Below are 21,825 nucleotides of genomic sequence, written 5' to 3'. Positions count from 1 at the left end.
AATTTAAAGCTCTGTGACCAGTGCAGATAGCTCTGGTGGTAGCTTTCCCACTACAGAACAGAGGCCATTAGTTTTTGTAAACCAAATCAAAATGTATATGATGCAGATTTGAATCAGAATCAGGTAGTTACTTTTAAAAGTTCTACCGAATGTAAACCAAGCAGTCTGCCTAGTTTACATTCAGTAAAACTGTTAAAGGTGATGTGACTATTTCCAGCTGTTAGGCGATGACTTGCAGCTGGCTTAAAGGTGCATTAGGTAAGCCTTATAAAACTAACTTTCTGTCATATTTGCTGAAACTGACCCTATGTTCGAGTAGAACTACATGAAGCAGGTCATTTAAAAAAAAAATTTGGCTCCTCTGGATCTTCGCAATCCTACCTACAGCACCTTTAAAGGTGCAACAAGTACAATTTGGGCATCTGTAAATTAGAATCACACAAATGTTGAGACACTGCAACGGACACAACAAACAAATCCACCTAACCACAGCAGAGAGTGAGAGAGATGTCGAGAGAGGGAATGTGAATGTTCAGCTTGTACGATGGTGGAGGAAATGTGTCGAAGACTAAGCATGCTTTATGTGTGTGTGTGTGTGTGTGTGTGTGTGTGTGTGTGTGTGTGTGTGTGTGTGTGTATGTGTGTGTGTGTGTGTGTGTGTGTGTGTGTGTGTGTGTGTGTGTGTGTGTGTGTGTGTGAGTGTGTGTAGAAAAGGCCCAAAGTTATGTTAGTGTTGCAATTATTTAGTACAGTTGACCATATTGTGTTTTATGTTTCACGTTTACTCTCGTTTATTCAGTGCTTGTAACAGGGTGGCCAAAGCGCGTGCTGGTTGGTATATTATAGCTGACGTCACACAGTTAATAAGCAGTAAGATAGTCGGTCAGTTGGAGTGTAGTTGTGAGCAGCATTTTTCTTCAGAGTGTGCGTAAATGAGAAGAGTAAGTATATCTGCTGCATCACTTGTGATATTGTATTTCTTTGTTAAACCAGCTTTTATTTCTGCTATTTGCTGTGGATGAGAGTTAGGAGTTTAAGGGGTCGCCACGCTACGCAACCACTGTGCTAATTATAGTCACGTTCATTCAAGCTAGTTTATCGCTTTCGGCTCACCCGACTCAGTACGTCGGGTCAAAATATGTAACATTGTGTTTAAACATGTTGATACTTTTTATACTTGTTGTTAAGATTGTTCAGTACTTTGTGGTTGAGTAAAATAAGAAATTAGTGGTGAAAAAAAAGAAATAAACGGAAGAAGAACATCTCTGAGCTCTTCATTTATTTATTCATGGGATATTTGGCCTTAAGTGGTGTTCTGGCCGACACACCTGCGTGAACTTAGTGATAACCCTATAACTAGCACCGAGACTGAGCATCTACCCATTATCTACATTACAGTGTGTGTGTGTGTGTGTAAATGACAGTGAGAGATAGCTATATACAGTAGGCTATATGGCAACAGCTGAATGAAGCTCCACTGGTTTAAGTCCCAGGTAGTTTCCCTCTAATATATTGCAGTCACATCCCTGAACAGTATTTAAACTCATTCACTTCACAGTGTGCATCTGTAATAGCTCACTGCTGCATAGGCCAGCAGTCTCCATGTATTGAACTGCACCAACATCCTGCAGAGATGTTTGGGGCTACAAGCAGACAGAAAACATGAGAATCGTTCTCACCTTTGATGGGAAAACATCACATGTCTGCAGTGTTGCTGAACAAGGCAGAGTGCACACTGCATGTGTAATAACTGTCTTTAAAGGTTTATATTGAAACACAAACCAAGTAAAGATACTTCCAGAACTATCTGCACTGGCCACATATACAAAGCCTTTAAGGATATGTCTGGTGATATACCTCTTATTATTAACAAATCCCATGAAAAAACACAAACCGACAATGAATCGATCCTTCCAACAAGTATTGCCTGTGTTTCCAAAGCTTGATAAATCTTATTCTGTTGTGCGATGCAGCTCCATTGTTTCCAAAAACTATTAAAAACACATTAATGAGCCACACTGTTGCACTGTTTAACATGTTCCTTCATTATAATGAATAATGAGGGAACACCCGCCTGAAAATAGTCCCCAATAAATGCACTGTTTACTTTATGTTTGCTATAAGCCACAGTGCCCTGCTGTTTTAGGAAATTGCATTCTGTTCCCCATGTATTAGGTCGATGATTAGGTACCCTTAGCGAAAACTTGAATGCAGTCTAATATAACAGCCTTGCAATAAATCCTACCTTAATGAAGGTTATAATGTTGAATTTTAGTTGAAACGGTTTCATAGACTTGTTGATTCTACTTCATTAACCATGTTGTTGAATTGTATGGTGTTATGTGACAGGTGTTTTTATTATTTTGTCCAACCCATCTACAATATATCAATGAGTATCAAGGAGTAAAATATCTGGCTCTTTAGCTGCTAAATGGTATTGTATAGGGGGTCTTTTAGAGCCCTTTCAATAAAAACAGCTCGGTCTTTCAAAGAGATTTCAGAGAGATTTCAGACAGCTGACACAAATATCGGAATAGCTCCAGAGTCATCTCTTTGGGCTACGGTAACACAGTAACACATACCCATCTCCCGACACATCCATAACCTAACACCATTAACAGCATCCAAATACTATCTAGTGAGGACTTGATAAATCATCTTCTAAATTAGTATTGATGTCCAGCATTTATAGTATTAAAGGAGGAAAACCAGGTTTAAGAATGAGGGGAGTAAGCTTTTGTTTTATTATAAAAGACGGAAGCTCGAGACACCTTGATATTAGTGGGTCCTTTGTTGACCAAAATGATACAATCTTTATACATCTCTCAGTGCATACCTAGTGTCTGGCAAGAAGTAGGATAACCTTATTGTGCAAGTATTTCAACCTTGCTTCTGTTTGTTTTAGTTTTTTTTACTTTTATCTCCCACTCTTTGTTTCACTTCTATCACTCTTAATGTCTTTCCCACTTTTGATCTATTTCATTCATTCCTCTCTATTACCACCCTCCCTTTCCCCGCTTCGTCCACCATTGACCTTACTTCCCCCAAGCATTGCTCTTTCTGTTATTTTAAATGTCTTCTTTTTTATTCTAGCCTTCTCTGCCTACACTTCTTCCTCCTCCCTTCTCTCCCTCGCACCAATTTGCTTAACTTTGTACAATGTTGTCACCTTTCTCCCATGTCTCATTTCTACATGTCTCTCATTTTCTATCCATTTTCATTATTTCTCACCTTCCTTCCCCTTCTATTTCACTTTTCTTATATTCTCTCCTCAATTTTCTTCTTCTACTCTTCTTTGTTATCATTTATCTCAATCTACTAATTCTGCATCTTCCAATTCAATTTTTTGACGCACCCTCACCCCAATTTAATTTTGCCTCCTTATCATTTCCACCCTTTTATCTCTTCCCTCTCTCTAAACCTTCACTGTCATTCCGCTCTGTCTTTGTACCATCTTCTCTCGTGATTTCCCTCTCACTATTTCCTCTAACTCTACTCATCATCATTTCCTATTCTCCTCATTTACTTCCTCTTTCCCCCCTTTTTTCTCTCTTGCAGGGGTGTGGTTCGTGTGGATGTGAACCTGCAGGATGTGGACATTGACCAGTGCTCCAACAGTGGCTGGTTCGCTGGGACTCACCGCTGTAATGTCACCAGCATGGAAGTGAGTCTGCTTTACATTATAGTTGTCTTTCAATCAGCAATAACAGAAAATGCTCTCGTATCACTTTGCTTGTCTATTTTGTCAATCTGCTGCACCCATACACCCTTCAGTCTGATAATTATGTCCTTAAAAATGCAACACACACACTGTGACAAAGGCTATCAAATGTGCATCATGTGAAAGAAAAACAACAACAGCGGTGTAATATCTGAGAGCAATGCTCCTTATTAAAGTGTCCGCAGCCTACATACTGTCAGGCTCTCTGGTTAAGAGCATCAGCTAACTGACCTAAACTGAAAGAGTAAAGCTGTCAGTTCACTCAGCCACAGTGTATGAAATGTAATATCTATAGAAAGTTCAAATGATAGTTCAATAGATAGATAGACACTGTAGAAGTTTTAACAAGAATCTACAGCCATGTTAGTGGCTCTGTGAGGCTGTACTACACAGCCGTGCTTTCAGTTAATGCGTTCCAGTTGAACTTGGAAGTCAAAATTTCCCAGTCGAAAATTTCCAGTGGCACCGCCTAAAGCCCACTCGGAAAGTTGGGAGAGCCCCACCAACCCCGACATCACAATCCAACATGGCTGCTCTGAGCACCAACAGTAGTGAAAGCTGTATGATTATAAATATACTGTTTTTAGCACTTCTTATTTGTGTCTCATTAAATAATTTTTTTTAAATTGACCTGACTAGATGAAAAGTTAAGTTAAACTTAATATTACAATTCATCCTGAGGATAACATGAATGTCTGAATCAAATTTCATGGCAACATGTTACTATTGTCAACATAATGGTGTCACTAGAGGAAAAGTCACGTGTTCATTATCAAGTTATTAGGATTCATCATCCAATAGTTGTTGAGACATTTCCATAAAAACAAAATAATAAAAAAAAATGTCAACCTCATGGTTGTGCAAGAGGAAAGGTCAGGGGCTCATCAGTATCTGGATTCTTTATCCTCTGGGGACAGTGCATCCCCGTACAGAATTTCGTGGCAAGCCATTCAATAGTTGAAGAGATATTTCAATCTGGAGCAAAGTGGTGAACACAGTCACAGAGATTGTGTCCATCATTGCAGGGTAAATTGGCTGAAAAGCCAAAACCCCAGACAGCAGTCCAGTGTCTGTAGACATCAGTGAGCATGCGAGCGTGCTTGTCTGTGATGATGAGGGTTGGTGATGGTGATATGTGTGTGTATGTGTCTTCTCCATGATATACTGCTTTTACCTGTGTGACCGCTGTAATGGAACTGGCAGCAGCCATACATCATGTTTGTATCTATAAGAGCTTCTGTGTGCTATTTGCATGTGAGCCTTTGTCAGTGTGTGGGTGGGCTCAGCTGTGCGTTCGCTGCCTAGCTCATGTCAATGCCAGTGCGTTAGTTTTATGTGATGTATTGCAGGATGCCTCTCTCCCTACAGCAGGGGAGAGTGGCTGCTTAGGCTTGCGTGGCATGTCCCTGGCCATATGATGTATAATAAATGCAGTGTAATGGATTGCAGCAAGCTGTGATCAATAATTGACCATGCTCTTTGTCTGTGTGCCTCCCCCCCCCCCCCACTACAGAGGAAACGTGTTCTTCTCCATGTTCGTCTTTATCTGTTGTGCTGTTTCCTCTGTATTGTTCCATTTTTATAAGCAACTCTCTCATGGCTGCTGTCAGGTATAATCTGGATGGTGCTGATTAAAGTACTGTAGTTCTTCTCTTCAGATACGTGTGTGGACAGATGGTGTGTCTGGTGTCTTTTTATTATCATCACAGTGGTGGCAGAGAAAGCCTTTTAGTTACCAAGGCCATTCCAGCCTGCCTATAGAAAACCACATTCACGGAAATGCTTTGAATTACCCAAGGTGTCTCCTGCATGTGTGTTCTTATATTCTGTAAATAAAATTAAACCTGAACATGAAGCACTATGAGAGGAGATTTTCAGAGGATCATTACAGAGCTTACCACTCATTACTCTCCTCCTCTGATGATTCTTCTTCACACACCATATTTGGCCAAGCTGCTGTCAATGATTAAGTGCTATCTTGAATCAGCAGTGTTATTTGTCTCTGTTTCAAATGTAGGAATATTGGAAGCAGGAATTAAGAAAACAGCATAGAACTGAAACGATAAATTATATTTGTTGGAGGGGACAAGTATTGACCAGGGAAATCTATCTGTTTCTAACAATGTCATCAATGTTGTCCTTCTATGGATAATTTATTTTTGTAATCAAATCAACGATAGGCGTTTCTTGCAGGATGTATATTACAGCTGTCCACTGTTTGTGTAAGGTCAGCCTCTAAAGGATTTTAAACAGAGGGCAGTTCAAGAGAGGTTATACATATGTATTTGAGCCTTTGCATAATAAAGCTATAAAACACCAACACTAAGAGTAATGCTTACAGCTGTGCTTTGTGTGAAATGGTAACATCAGCATGCTAACATGCTCACAATAACAATGTTAACAGCAGTTGTTTGGCATGAATGTCTGTACCGGATTTCATGGCAATCCTTTTAGTAGTTGTCAAGACACTTCACTCAAAACCAAAAATGTCAATCTCATTGTGGCTAGATGTGAAAAGTCAGATGATCGTCAAAGTCATTATGATTCATCCTCTGGGGATTATGAACGCCTGTACCACAGTTAATGACAATCCATCTAATAGTTGTCGAGACACTTCAGTCTGAACCAAAGTGGTGGGCTAAAAACCAACCCAAGTCCTCCAACCCATATGATACCTACATTGGTTGTTTTTCCAACCCTCTAATACGACCTACAGGAGTGTTACTAAACTAGCGCCCCTGCCGTTGGCAGCAGATCAACACATCGTCATACCTAAATTTAACAGTCCCACATGTTGTGAAACGGTTGTAGTTTTATTAGGTTTAGGCAACAAAAATACTTGGTTGGTTTAGGAAAAGATCATGTTTTTGGTTAAAATAAGTACGTAACTTTAGTTAGAAGGTAATTTACCTATGTAAGTTAAAATACTGTAAGTTCACATTGACTTTTGGTTTCACACAGGACATACAGCGGTCGCTTGGTGAAAAGTCCTGTGTTTGTTTGACCCATCCATCTGACCAACCACTCTGACCTCCTCCATATGTGGACATTGTCACATTGTATACTGTACTATGTCACCTGATTTCCTCTTTTGCTCCTATCATGATTTCTACGGCCATCACAATAAACGTAAATATGGGTCGTAATAAGCTGCTTGTACAAATGACCTATGGGGTCATTTTTTGGGGGGGGGGACAGTCTCCTAAAACACATAAAAAAGCAAAACATACTTTCAGTGAGTCGAAAATGCTTCCATCATTAGAGTTGACAGTTCTCTGATGGTGTTTGAGCTTTTGTAATATCTCCAGACTGTCACTTAAATCACTGTTATAGAGAAGTGACAATTGTGGCACAGTTATAGAAGGGGAAGTGATAAAGAGTTATAATAAGCTTGAAAAAGTAAGTGAATCTATAGTTAGTGTAATTAAACAACAAGCTATATGGCTTGAATATATTAAAAAGTTGGAAATATAAGCCGTTTGACTTATGATCACAGTGCTGTATACAAATTAGATTTTGTTTTAAATTTAGGATGTGAAATGTTCGATGTCTTGTTTCTTTCTTCCCCCTGTCATTTGTCTTTTTGTCCTATTTCCCTCTCAACAATTCAGTCTTTTCATTTCTTTTCCCAGTTACTTGCTGTAATTAATTTGGCTTGGTATCACAGACAAAGTAGAAAAGAATTGCCTTTTGTCCCAAAGTCCCGATTAAAAAACAGTTCATTTCTAAATTTCGCTAAATACATTTTTTTGGGAAATGGGCTGTGGAAAGTCAGTGTAAGGCTCATTTTGTTCCCCATTGAGAACAAACACACCCTGAGGCTCTGTCTCAGAGAAAGATAACGAGACAGACTCTAGTAATGTGACAGAGCACAGTATTACCTGTCTTGCTTCTCATTGTTACTATGTAATGGCTCAGTTTGTACAACTGCAGTTTTTCAACTTCTGTTTATTCTACGTGATGGAGAACAGCCTATTTTTTGTCCTCTTTGTTTTTTGCTTTGTTGTAAAGGCAGTTTAGTGAAACTTGAGGAGGTTTGACATTGTCTAGCAATTCATCATTTTAAACTGTATGTCTCACTTCCTTTTTTTATTCTAAGTTGCTTAGAGACATAAGCTTATGAGAATATGAGCTTATGAGGATAATTTTTGTCACTTAAACATGCAAGAATTAATTTCATTATTTGGCCACTTGGACACCAACACAACAAGCTGTAAACTAAATACATTATTTACACATCCAACAAGCAATATAGCATTTCAATCAGGAGAGACTTCGTTGCAGATATGCAAGTTTATTGTACATAATATGTAATGTACAGAGTCTTTGGAGATTAGACTCCGTCGTTATAATTTTTAAAGGGGTAGAGAAGCCAAGACATATCCCCCTGATGGAGCTTAGACACTGGTGATGGTGGAGAAGGAACCCGAAGACCGAACGAAGGATCTGTCTGCCGGAACTCAGGGGTGCCAAGGAAGACGATGACCAGAGATGGAAGGGGAGGAGGAGGATTGCATGTTTGCCTAAAAAGACAGCTGACAGCACAGAGAAGATATTTAAAGCAGGATGTCATGCTTTGATTGGATCATGAACTTCGTGGCCAATTGGTCGGTTTACTGAAAAGTGAACGCCTCTAAACAGCTGAATAGTTTTTAGGAATAGAGCGGTGATTAGAAGTCTTCCTGAAAGAATTTACGCTGAGCTCCATTAGTTGCTAACTTTTGTCTGCCTGTCGTCTGGTGCAGGGCAGGTAGCGTACAGTGAGCTATTCTTCTGCGTCTGGAAACTGGTTTGATGGCAGATTTTGTGGGCTGGAAAACCAAAATAATGCATTTCTGATGGCTATAATATCTCATAATTGGTGAAAAGAACTACATTAGTGTCAACGAACCTGGGCAAAAGGGCTTTAAAGCCCCCTTCACTTGTAGTTGCATCTAAAATCCATTATTAATGCTAATGCAATTGATTCAGCTAATTTAAAGCGAACTATACACCATTTGTATCTTGTTTCACTTGTTAAACCCCCCCCACTACTTTTTTGTGTGAAATAGATGTATTTTAGCGTGCAGCGGAAGATGTGTAGGCTTTCAGCCGTCCTAATGTCAATGGGGAGGTCATTCCACCCTTTAGGAGCCAGCAGCCAATTCTATTTTAAGTTTGGGTGTAAAGTCCTCACTAAATGAAATGTTGAAACTAGTTAGTTTGATATTAAAGTTGTGTCGATGTTTGGTTGCACCACGGAGACGTAAGATTCATCACACTGCCGTTAAGTCTACACTAACCATAATTTTGTCGCAGAAAATTATGTTTTTACTTCCCGTGGCCAATCAGTGAAAAGCACTATTCTTAATGCAGTGTTTTATTAATAATATTATATTATTATTAATTAGTGTTATGCACTGACCGGAAATGGCAATTCCGAGCAGTGCGCGACGCCAAGGGTAGTGCTTCCTCTGTCTCCACCGCATGTAAAAACTGATTATTTTCCAATTCATGGCATGTTTTTTATTATAATTTTTTTTAATGCGTTCTGCAGAGAAGGGAGACTGGTGTTGGTCACGGTTTGGAATGAAAGGGAGAAAACAGGACAGAGTAACACGGCGCATATCGCTCATATACATTTTTATTTATTTATTTTTTGACAACGTAATTAAGGCGGCAGGCATGTGTTGCTTAGGCGGCCGCCTTAGCTGCAAAGTGCTGCAGGAAACCCTGTGATAATTCTCTTTGGGTCCCCTTTCACAGTACACATTGTCATTAATGTTAATATACACAATATTTACTTTAAGTTCTTAAGTGAAGTTAGGTTACCCAAAAAATTTAGCTTGGCATTAAAACCATGTGATGATGATGGATGATGAGGAATGCTTGCAAAACACCAGTGTAACTATTTAACTATGAGTTGTGGTTTAAATGAGCTGTACAGTGGGGAGAACAAGTATTTGATACACTGCCGATTTTGCAGGTTTTCCTACTTACAAAGCATGTAGAGGTCTGTAATTTTTATCATAGGTACACTTCAACTGTGAGAGACGGAATCTAAAACAAAAATCCAGAAGATCACATTGTATGATTTTTCAGTAATTAATTTGCATTTTATTGCATGACATAAGTATTTGATACATCAGAAAAGCAGAACTTAATATTTGGTACAGAAACCTTTGTTTGCAATTACAGAGATCATACGTTTCCTGTAGTTCTTGACCAGGTTTGCATACACTGCAGCAGGGATTTTGGCCCACTCCTCCATACAGACCTTCTCCAGATCCTTCAGGTTTCGGGGCTGTCGCTGGGCAATACGGACTTTCAGCTCCCTTCAAAGATTTTCTATTGGGTTCAGGTCTGGAGACTGGCTAGGCCACTCCAGGACCTTGACATGCTTCTTACGGAGCCACTCCTTAGTTGCCCTGGTTGTGTGTTTCGGGTCATTGTCATGCTGGAAGAACCAGCCACGACCCATCTTCAATGCTCTTTCTGAGGGAAGGAGGTTGTTGGCCAAGATCTTGCGATACATGGCCCCATCCATCCTTCCCTCAATACGGTGCAGTCGTCCTGTCCCCTTTGCAGAAAAGCATCCCCAAAGAATGATGTTTCCACCTCCATGCTTCACGGTTGGGATGGTGTTCTTGGGGTTGTACTCATCCTTCTTCTTCCTCCAAACATGGCGAGTGGAGTTTAGACCAAAAAGCTCTATTTTTGTCTCATCAGACCACATGACCTTCTCCCATTCCTTCTCTGGATCATCCAGATGGTCATTGGCAAACTTCAGACGGGCCTGGACATGCGCTGGCTTGAGCAGGGGGACCTTGCGTGCGCTGCAGGATTTTAATCCATGACGGCGTAGTGTGTTACTAATGGTTTTCTTTGAGACTGTGGTCCCAGCTCTCTTCAGGTCATTGACCAGGTCCTGCCATGTAGTTCTGGGCTGATCCCTCACCTTCCTCATGATCACTGACGCCCCACAAGGTGAGATCTTGCATGAAGCCCCAGACCGAGGGAGATTGACTGTCATCTTGAACTTCTTCCATTTTTTAATAATTGCGCCAACAGTTGTTGCCTTCTCACCAAGCTGCTTGCCTATTGTCCTATAGCCCATCCCAGCCTTGTGCAGGTCTACAATTTTATCCCTGATGTCCTTACACAGCGCTCTGGTCTTGGCCATTGTGGAAAGGTTGGAGTCTGTTTGATTGAGTGTGTGGACAGGTATCTTTTATACAGGTAACAAGTTCAAATAGGTGCAGTTAATACAGGTAATGAGTGGAGAACAGGAGGGCTTCTTAAAGAAAAACTAACAGGTCTGTGAGAGCCGGAATTCTTACTGGTTGGTAGGTGATCAAATACTTATGTCATGCAATAAAATGCAAATTAATTATTTAAAAATCATACAATGTGATTTTCTGGATTTTTGTTTTAGATTCCGTCTCTCACAGTTGAAGTGTACCTATGATAAAAATTACAGACCTCTACATGCTTTGTAAGTCGGCAGTGTATCAAATACTTGTTCTCCCCACTGTATATAGATGAGCATCCATTCTTTTCAGCTACATGAGCTTCTTCTTCTGCTTCTTGGCCTTTTTTTCCTGGTCTGCCCAGATACAGCGAGGTGGTGGAGGAAGGTAGGATGTGTCACCATGAACCAAATACAAGACTTCATGCATTATGAATAGTCAGTCGTAGGGGTAGCATCTTACATAAGGAGCCACTGCTTATGTAATTAGACCAGGACTTGAGAATGATTAGTGTGGGTGATTTGTAACCAGATGCATCTGAGTATGTAATATCTTTTTTTTTCCTTTGTGCATGCTTTTTAAATGTAAGTTAGCATCAAAGTGTGCAGTGTGTTTGCATATGTATGTGTGTGTGTGTGTGTGTGTGTGTGTGTGTGTGTGTGTGTGTGTGTGTGTGTGAGTGTGTGTTTTCTCTCCTCCCTGTGAAATGTGCTGCTGGAGATGAAGGGCTTCAAAGGCAGAGCTCTGCTAATTAGTGTAAACTGCTGTGACAGCCAAGGAGGGTTACCCCCTCTGTCTTTCCTCTTGCTTTCTCTCCTCAATCAGCTACACTTCCTCTTCCTGTTCTTTTCCACACTCCCTGTTTCCATGGCTAGTCACACTCTCCCAAATCTCTCTCTATCTTTGGCTATCTCCTCATCATCTCTCTTTAACTCTCTGGTTTTCCATTTTGCCTTTTCCATCACCCTTACTCCTGTCTCTGTGTCTCCGTTTTCTTGAAGCCAATTAACTCCTCTGAGGAGGGCAGAAAGACACGCCAGAAATTATCCCTCCATCTGTCTACATATCCTGCTCTGCTTTTGCCAGCCTTACACATTAAATCGTTACTTGAACTGACCAAGTTATAATTGAGAAACACTCTTCACTTTCTTCTGCTGCTTTAAAAGGAAAAACACTGGTTGACCTCGGCTGTTATCATTGCAGCGCACACTTTAAAAACTCCTAATTTGTGGATTTACCTTTATGCAGACACAGAAAGCACAATCTGACAAAGAAAAAGCAGCAACACCATTATTTTTAGCTGCAGCTCAGCTACTGTTGATAGTGATGTGTGAGTCCCTCTAGTCTGTAAATCTAATTACTGTGGCCCCTCACTACCCCGCTGCAAGAAACCATGCACTGCAGTCTCAGACTGTATGACTGTATGGGGTTAAAAAAGGGACATAAATGAAATATTTGTGCCTGCCTTACTGTGTGTCTTTTCACAATCCTTATCGTCTCTGGCACATTGTGGAGAAAGAAGGATTTAAGCTTCAGAAGTCTCAAATTCAGTATAAATACTTCATGTAAGGAAAGGGAGATCCAACTGAACAAGACACTGCAAAAGCCTGTGTAGAATGTTAGCAGTAATGGATGCTTAGGATAAAGTAAAATGATGGATTTGGGTTTTTTTTCTAAGATATGTCATTCTGTATTTGTCAGGATAAGCAAGACCTGTTTTTTTACTTGCCTTATCTCTAGCAGGAAAAAAACTGAGGTGACTTGAGGAGCAGAGGAGATAGAAAATAACCTGTTCTGCTCTGTCTTTTCCTGTTTCACTCTCCTCTTTCTATTTTGTCCTGCCAGAGGCTCTCCGTCTCTCCTCAGGGAGTTTGAAGCTCTACAGCTAAAGATGAGTTGAAGAGTTTGGAGACTTACTGCATCTGTACACCTAATGGCGATTCATGTGTGTGTTTAAGTATGTTTTTCATCATCAAAGAAACCATTTGTGTTTATATTCAAAGCTGCATTTAAAAAAAAAAGGTCAAACAAATGTAAAGAAAACTCTCAAATTAATAAAGCAAGCTTTACTATACAGCTTTCAAAATATAGATATTCAAAACGGCTTTTCTCCTCTGGGGGCTGCAAGGACCACACATAACAGAGCACAAATTGTGAATGAACATAAAGTACCGTATTCTTTAAAGCCTTGCTTTCCAAATAGGCCCACTTATGCAAAACATGCATGCCACTCATAGACTGTATATAAAACTATGCCACTGCAAGGAATTTGGTATGAAAGCATCCAACAAAAAAATGTGTGTTTCAATTCAAGTTCATTGGCTATTTCTTTTTGTACTGTACACTTACAAGACTCACACTGAACACACAGATCCAGATAAAAGCTGAGCAGCACTATTCATGGGAAACGTATTGCTGGACCTTTTCGTTATATGAAAACCACATAAATAATACAAGAACTTAGCTTAATAAAATAGTCAGTTGTTCTCAATACTTGCGCATTGACCGTAAACACTTTTTATTAAAAAGGGAATATTGCAATATCTTTCCATTCTTTAATAAAACACTCAGTGGAAAGATACTTCAGGCAAATATCTCAGCTTTTTTATTCTCAGTAAATAACTCAAAGTTTACTTTGACTTAAGTTCACTAAACTTTGACAATGACAGCAATATTTTCAGTTATAAAATGATTTAATGTATTTATTAATTGTATTATTACTCTGAAAAGACAACAACGTTATTGATCTGAATTTAAATGTGACATTGCTATGCTGCCACATGAATAACAATCAGACTGGAAAACAACCTGTTGTAGGGATTGAGCTGGATATATAAAATTATTTGGATCATTTTTGAAATCTGAAAGTCAAATTAAGAAAAATCTTAGAGGGAATTCAACCAACTTAGCACATCAAAAACAGTTTACTAGTCATGGGCAGAACTGCACAGTGTGACAATAAACACAGTGAAATGTCCTGTGTGTCTCCGAAAGGGCTTTTCAGTGCCCAGTGACATTCCCAGGGTTATCTCCACTTAGACTTGGAACCTCATATTTTCCACTGAAAGCCCAGGTTACAAACTGGGGGCATGACATTTGAAAGAGAAGGCAGGGAGGGTCCGCAGCTCCACACCTATAGCCTTTAGAACCGTACAACAGGATGGGCTTGACGTTGCTGTGAAACAGCATAGATGGGCTGTTGTTTTTAGGCTGTATTGCTTGGACGTCCAGATGTTTCAGAGTTGGGAAAACACACTCCTCGCTGAAAAGGCATCCTATATAAGTGAAATTCTCTCTCTCTCTCTTACATAAATGTAATTAGCTCTTACCAGTGTATCGCAGTGTGTATTTTGTCCATAGCAAATCCCTGCCAATCGGTCCCAAAACGTCCCAGTTAGACAGTAAATGCTGTATACATATTCTTTATAAATCTTTACAATCATTTCCCGAAAGAACCAAGCAGGCCTGCCATGTTGCACGAGCTGGAGTGTCCCTTTAATGCCTGATCTCTGGAAAATGCATAACTCTAACAATATACCAATATACAACTCACTATAGATTATACAATATCTATGATGGTTTAACAAGTGCATATGATTTGCAGTATTTTCTGGCAAATCTGACCTACCTTTGATCTTTAATTAGGCTGATGACGCATGCATTGTAGCAAGAAGTGAGGAAAGAGAGCAGAAAGACAAGGATGCATATAGGATGGAGAGCAAGACGAGACAGGGAGGGAGGGATGAGGAGTGACAGCAGAGAGGGACAGTCGTCAGGGAGGATTCATCCTCCGCAGAGAAACACCATTCACTCTCTAATCTGCTGCCTGCAGCTCAGCGGCTGCCACGGCCAAATGTAAGAGCCCGTCGAGTCGGCGGCAGCAGTTGGATCTTAATTGAGTGCGGTCTCTCAGTCGAGTCCACGTAGGCAGCTGGGGACCACCCACCCAGATGTCTGTGTGGGGAAAATTAAGGGTTCATCTCATGTCTTCAAATGCCAAGTGATACTTTCCAAAGGCTGCACAGCCAATCAGTGGAATATTTTGTCCTCTTTAACTAACTTAAATATAAATCACAGCCCTGTAATCCCTCAGCTAATGTCCTTTAAGGATGCAGGGAGACCAACAGCAGCACTCAGCCCGGCCCTCCTGGTGACTCTATCTCTAGTCACAGCACTGTTACCACGACAAGCCACCAATCAATAAGCAGCTATATATCGCAGGCAGTTTTTGCCTCTTAACTTGATGGAGAAATTCCAGACAGGCTTAAGTCCAAGGTCTCCTCTCCTCAGACATCCACTGTTTCAGTGGTTGGTAGTCTTGTGAAACAGCAGAAGGCACATTCCACACCCAGGGGACAGAGTGATTGTAATGCTTTTAGGGTTTAATGCTTTCAGGGTATTTATAGATCTCTGAGGGACGCAGAGTGCTCTCTATTTCTATTTCCCTGTATTTCTCTCTTGCCAACTCCCATCTTGGTGTCGTGTTCACAGCTTTTTTATCAGATTGTACAGTGAGCAATTTGAACAGGTATCACAGGCTGCAGTCCAAAACATTAGGGGCCTCAATGTGAAAGTTACATATAATTTATTTTTTGGTTTTAATGTGAAGTATGTTTTACATTTTGTGTGATAGTATCAAGTGATATTGTTATGTGTTGTTGTGCTAGGGGCTCTGCCAAAACCTGTCGTTTTGTACCTGTTAGACTGCTTAGCAGGTGCTCACTGGGTTTTATAGGGCTGTTATGCTGTTTTAATATTTCAGTATTTGTATAGTTTAAGTTTGAAGATTAAGTCCCAAACTTTTTTAAGGGGAAAGTCACCCTAAAAGACTATATTTAAAACAGCCGAGTCTAATTTGTAGTATGCATTAATCCTGTAGAAAGTGGAGATATTTCCTGCTAAACCACAATGGGCTTAAGTTGCAGAACAATTGAAACATGTACAGTATAATTTAGGCATTAGTCTGTCCTTTAAAATCAAAGAGCAGCAGCTTCTTTCCAGACTCTTCTTCTATTATACCATGAAAAGTTCCCACTAGAAAAGTGAGAATTGACAGCAGCCTCATAAAACCATAATGCAATGCAGCCACTGGACAGCAGAAATACAATTTTCACCTGGCTTGTTTCCACACCTTTGAACTTTTCACCTTCCCAATGTGTTCAGCGATTCAAGACGTTGGTAGGCATCCTTAACAATGGGGGTGTCATCTTCGTATCCAGTATACAAGCTAGCTCTGTATCTAGGTGAAAGAATATGGCAATAAAAATGGCGACAACTGTGGATGAGATTGCTATAGTTGTACAGGTTGTTTCTAAGTCAACTTTAAAAAAACCTCTTAAATCAGCATATTTCTTGGATCACCATGAAAACGTTAACTGCTCTTAACAACTTCTACTGCACTGTTACACGCTACTGATGGGTAAGCACAAAAACAACACAGCTTCCTCTTACAAATGGAAATTGGCTAACAAACGCAATGTCAGGCTAAATGAATGTAAGAAAACAAAATGGCAATTTAGTCCGGTTTTCAGTGAGCATTTTTTCTTTCTTTTTGTGTGTGCTTGCGCCCAGTTTTAGGAAAATAGGGTGCCTGGGTTTTTTTTAGGGCTGTCAAAATAACGTGTTAATTTCGATTAATTAATCTGAGAAAAAATAACGCGTTAAAAAAAATAACGCGTTAAAAAAAATAACGCAGATTAATCCATTCCAGCCGTTCTAGCCACCATTGGACTGTAAAATGAAGGCGGGAGACGAGAATGTGCTGCCTGGATCATTAATTGGAACATTTACTTGTAAAAATCTTCTTCTTCCTGCCAACCTTGGCTACCGAAATCTGGTGCCACTGATATGTCTGCTCTTCTCTCTGATGCTCTGAAACAGATGGCAACACAAACACCGCTGCACATGATGCTAGTTAACACTATACTCGACAGCAGCTAACGTTAGCCTACCGCTATCTAGTAGCTGGATTAAAAACGGTTAAAATCCTGACAGCTAACGCTAAACGGTGTAAAGTTTGACTGTGTTTTAGCCGTCGGAAAAACAACACAGACGGTGCGTTCAATGAAACTGGTAAACTACAGCCTCGTGGTGCATTTGAAGTTATTGTAAATGTCCTTTTCCCACCTGGTGGTTGTTTTTGTCATTCAACAGCAATTTACTAGTGAAATAAGTTATTGTTATTGTTATACATTATCAGTAAATCATTTAATTTTGACCATATGGCCTCAGCATTAAACAAGCTGTTCTTTAATGACACCAACTGTTGTTTAGTACCCTTTTTTTTCTTTTCTTTTTTTACTTTCTTAAAAAGTATCGGTTCAGGCACCGTTAATTATGTATGCGATTAATTTCGATTAATTAATTACAGAGTATGTAATTAATTAGATAAATTTTTTTTAATCAATTGACAGCCCTAGTTTTTTTAAATGCTTAAATATCATAAGACCACTGCTGTAATGCAACACAAACTGTTTACATTTACAACCACGTTATTAAAGTATGCCAGGGTAAATTGACATTTCAATGATCAAGTGCTATTGATAAACTACAGTGTCTGTGAAAATGCAAGGATCAGGCTTGTAATAAAACACCCTCTCCTCAGGCTGCCTTTCTTAAAATAAGTCTTTTGCATTTTCTGTGATTGACAATGCAACCTTGAACCCTGTCAGCCAAGAGTTAGAAAAAAGAGGAATTAGAAGCCCTCACTGCATCCAAAGGTGCAATTATAAAATACTTTCTTTCAGTTTCAGCCTGCGGTCTGATGAAGGTGATCCATCAAACTGAGACACGTCAAACGACCGTTTCATAGCCCTTTCATGGTGGCTGAGAAAAAGGGAAGCTGGCCTTGGCGTCGCTAAACACCTTGCCTTTAGACGGTGTTCGATGTGTGTGTGTGTGTGTGTGTGTGTGTGTGTGTGTGTGTGTGTGTGTGTGTCTTGCTGCATGAGTGTGTATAATTTTGCTGGAGAAAGCAGCACTGGTGATAGACGACATATGGAGCGGTGTGCTAGTGAGGCAGTTCAGGAGTATTGGGTGTCATTAATCTAGTTTTAATGGTCCTTGTCAATCTCCTGTGTGACATGCATGTTTCCTGTATTGTACTCATGGGATCTGTACTTGAACTAGTTCTGAGAGATGTATAGTATGGGCTCAAGTAATATAGGTAGGTTGGAAACAACAATGTTACTTCTCTCGTAAAAGGTTGAAATTAGCGACACATGCACTATTTTACACTCTTACTTGCTGCGCTTTAAAATGCACTTGGGAACCACAAACTGCTTCTGCGGTGAAAGCGCAGACAGGTTTAATAAATGCGATTTGGATGCACAGAGCCCAATAACGGTCTAAAATAAGCATCATATTTCATCCTTGCCCACCTCAGCGTCCCTGGGTATGTCTTATCTTAATGAGTATCCACTGCCTTTGGAGTAACCAGAAAATAGTGGTGTTGTATGTTTATGTCTGCATTAGCACTAACTAACTGTACATAACTTAATCACAACTACTGAAGACAAGACATGTGATCTGTATGCATCAGTGTCTTGCAAGTTTCCAAGAAAATTCTGGGTGAGACATGACACCCTTATCTACAGTATATCCTCAGATGTATGAAGGCACCATCTGACTGCACACATATACCTAGCCAAAAATCACCCCCATGTAATCCTCTGGGAATTATACTGAGGAAGTGGTGTGTGTGTGTGTGTGTGTGTGTGTGTGTGTGTGTGTGTGTGTGTGTGTGTGTGTGTGTGTGTGTGTGTGTGTGTGTGTGTGTGTGTGTGTGTGTGTGTGTGTGGTTGGTCGTAGTTGGTCGTGGTTGGGCAGTTCCTCAATTTGCCATACAGGATTTGTGCATCTATCTATCTATCTATCTATCTATCTATCTATCTATCTATCTATCCATCTATCTATCTAGCAGATGTTGAAGTTTCAAAGTTGGACTCCAACTGTGTTTAGGCCCTCGGGGAGGCTGAGTCCTCCGCTCGCCACCTGTTCCTCCACTCAGAGAGGTAGAAACATCCTGGCCAAGACCCAGATTGATTCTCGTTTGGAGGAATAAAAAAATGATCAGGCTGTGTAGCTCAAATCTGTGCCCCTTTCTTGTATTTTGTATACTTTGCTGTAATTTCACATGTATGCTTATCTCCTGAGAGAGAATACAAACAAATACACACACATGCCCTGGGCCCCATTTCAGGAAGGAGATTTAACAAACTCTGAGTCTAACCCTGATGTCTGAGTTGATTTACCCTGAGATGGGAAACTCTGAGTTTTTGGTTTCAGAACAGCTGATATGAGTTGGTTCAATCAACTCAGAGTAGGTTCACTCAGAGTTAAGCGCGTGCACCACCACAATAAAAAGGCAGCATGAATGGAGCCATGATACTACGATTCACCATGGTAACAACCACAAACAAACGGGTCGGCGGAAATACTCATGCGCACATACAGCGAGTTAAAAAAACAACCCAGCGGCTGCTGCAAAAGAGAGAGAATTTACGTGGGAGAAAATTGCTGCTAGAGTAAATATTCCAATATGGTGTAGCCTATCATATTTAATCATAAGTATAGCCTAATATTACTGGAGAAATGGTTTTGAACCTATAATCTATTTCATTTAGGTGCAATACTACGGGCGAAAAAGTACTACGCCTACTAATCCCACTGAGGCTGCAGCACCATCATTAACAGAATTATAATTCATAATCTTTTTTGGCTCTCACTGGTTTATGTCCAGGGAACACTACAAAAACATTTAAAACATGTTTCAGAGTGAGTCACACTCTTCTGACGGCACTGCAGTGGCTTTACTAAAATGCTCCGCATCACCAATGTAAAGAAAACTGCCGTTTTCAAAAAAAAAAATGTATGTGACACAAATAATCTGCTGGGATATAGAGCATGCCCAAGATGGGTGACGTTAGTGATACGAGGACGGATAAGGTTATGTAGCCCATAGGCTGCATAACAGACTGGGAAGAAAAATGATATTGCTCAAATAGGAAGTTATCTGAAAATTTAAATGTCAGGGCTTCAATATCATCTCCCGACAACACCCTGCGAAGTAAAGCAGCTTCTTCATCAACGGGATCATCGACACAAGGAAATGCCATGTTTTTAGAAAAAAATAACATTTTATAGTCTGCCTAACATGGTTAATAAACCAACACAATTTCTTTTATTCATGCCGATAACAAATTGCGCTAAAATGCGCCTGATACAGACTGAATGAATGAATGAGGAAATGAAAGAGTGCTGTCAGAGGGAGGAGACTGAGAGAAACTCGAGGTTTCTTGAAGAAAACCTGCTCCCGACCAGGTTAGGTTCACAGGCTCAGTTACCATAGTAACTGACTCTGAGGTTAAGTTACCTCTCTTTCTGAAACAGAAAACCCAGAGTTTCTCTCATCTCAGGGTTAACAAACTCAGAGTTTTCACTAAACCTGCTTTCTGAAATGGGGCCCAGACCTGCTTCAGCAGTAGTCTCCAGTTCATGTTTTGTATGCAAATTGTGATTTGACAAATGAGAGAGCTTGTATGGAAATGACATACTTAGCTGTAGCAGCATCACATAAATACTGTAATTGTTGTTGTGGGCATTTGAACTTAGAAAATCTAAAAGCACGAAAGGTGACTCATCTGCCCACAGGACAGTAGCATTTATCAACCTGGCTATGAGAAGCAAAACACTTACAGTTGTATGTGTGCCCAGCTTTCTTTGGACTATGCACTCACTACTCTTTTTGTTGCAGTTGGAATTTTGCTCTTTAATATCTGTTCTTCATGACTACTGTGGAGAGAGAAGTCATCATACACAATGTGAGAATCTACTTTATTTGCATAAATATAGTGAATCTTTTTTGTCTCTCTGAGGGAGAATGAGATGCTCTTATCTATTGCAGACCTATTTTTAGCCACAGTGGTGTGGATAAAAATGTCTGTTGGTCCGCCAAATTGGTCCAGACTGTACTATTTCAACAACTACCGGGCGACTTGCCATTCATGGTCCTCAGAGGATGTATCCTCCTGACTTTGGTGATACCTTGATTTTTCCTCTAGCGCCACCATGAGATGCTGTACTTTGTGTTTAAGTGCTAAAAGAGGCGAACATGGTAAATATTACCTGCTTAACATCAGCATGTTACTGTAACATTGTCATTGTGATGTTGTAATGTTAGCATTTAGTTCAAAGCACCACTGTGCATCAGGTGTGGCTATAGACTCTTCTGTTTCATTATGGCTCATACGATTGGTTTATTTGACATTCAAACTTTTTCAGTGCATGTTAAAGTGACTATAAAATAATGCTGAATCACAGTAAATAGTAATAGAAAGAAAGTCCAGGAAGCCTACAATGCTGTATTGCTTTGTGTTGGGTGCTTTTACAGTCATGGAAATTTGACAAATATTTCCAAATCCTCTTACATATCTACTCTTGCTATGTAGTTGATTATAGTGCGAAGAATCAGTTTCTTATAAGTAGACATACTGTACAGTAGCTTCACATTGGCTGTATGTGAATGTAAGGACACTGATTATTGGCTGAAGGTAAAGAGGCAGAAAAGTTCAAGTAGGATTTTTAACTATTCGGTAATACAAAACAGATGAAACACACAAAAATGACTCATATTTTTCACAAAATAGCTTTAAGGATCCCCATAGGACACAGTTCATACGTCACATAGCCTACTGTAAAACAAGAGGTGAAGTCTCCAAGATGCAAACATGCATCATAATTCCCAGGCCTGCTTGTATTCATTGGTGCACCAGTGGAGCACTGATTTACCATATCTGTTTATTCTGTCAACCACTTGCACTTCAGTTCAGACATTTATACCCTCAGCTCATCCCTCATGCTGCTGCGTCCCAGTTC

General features: G+C 40.0%; 1 protein-coding gene across 1 annotated transcript in view; it reads left to right on the top strand.

Moving 5' to 3' along the window:
- The window catches only part of LOC116065082 (probable G-protein coupled receptor 158), a 72,909-nt gene that overhangs the window by 3,765 nt on the left and 47,319 nt on the right, over positions 1–21,825 (top strand). The window contains exon 2 of the mRNA XM_036005185.1: positions 3,559–3,664. Coding sequence (XP_035861078.1) covers positions 3,559–3,664 — 106 coding nt within the window. The remainder of the gene's footprint in view (positions 1–3,558; positions 3,665–21,825) is intronic.

The sequence above is a fragment of the Sander lucioperca genome, chromosome 9, assembly GCF_008315115.2.
Source record: "Sander lucioperca isolate FBNREF2018 chromosome 9, SLUC_FBN_1.2, whole genome shotgun sequence".
NCBI classification, from domain to species: domain Eukaryota; kingdom Metazoa; phylum Chordata; class Actinopteri; order Perciformes; family Percidae; genus Sander; species Sander lucioperca.
This window is presented reverse-complemented; position numbering and strand designations above follow the sequence as displayed.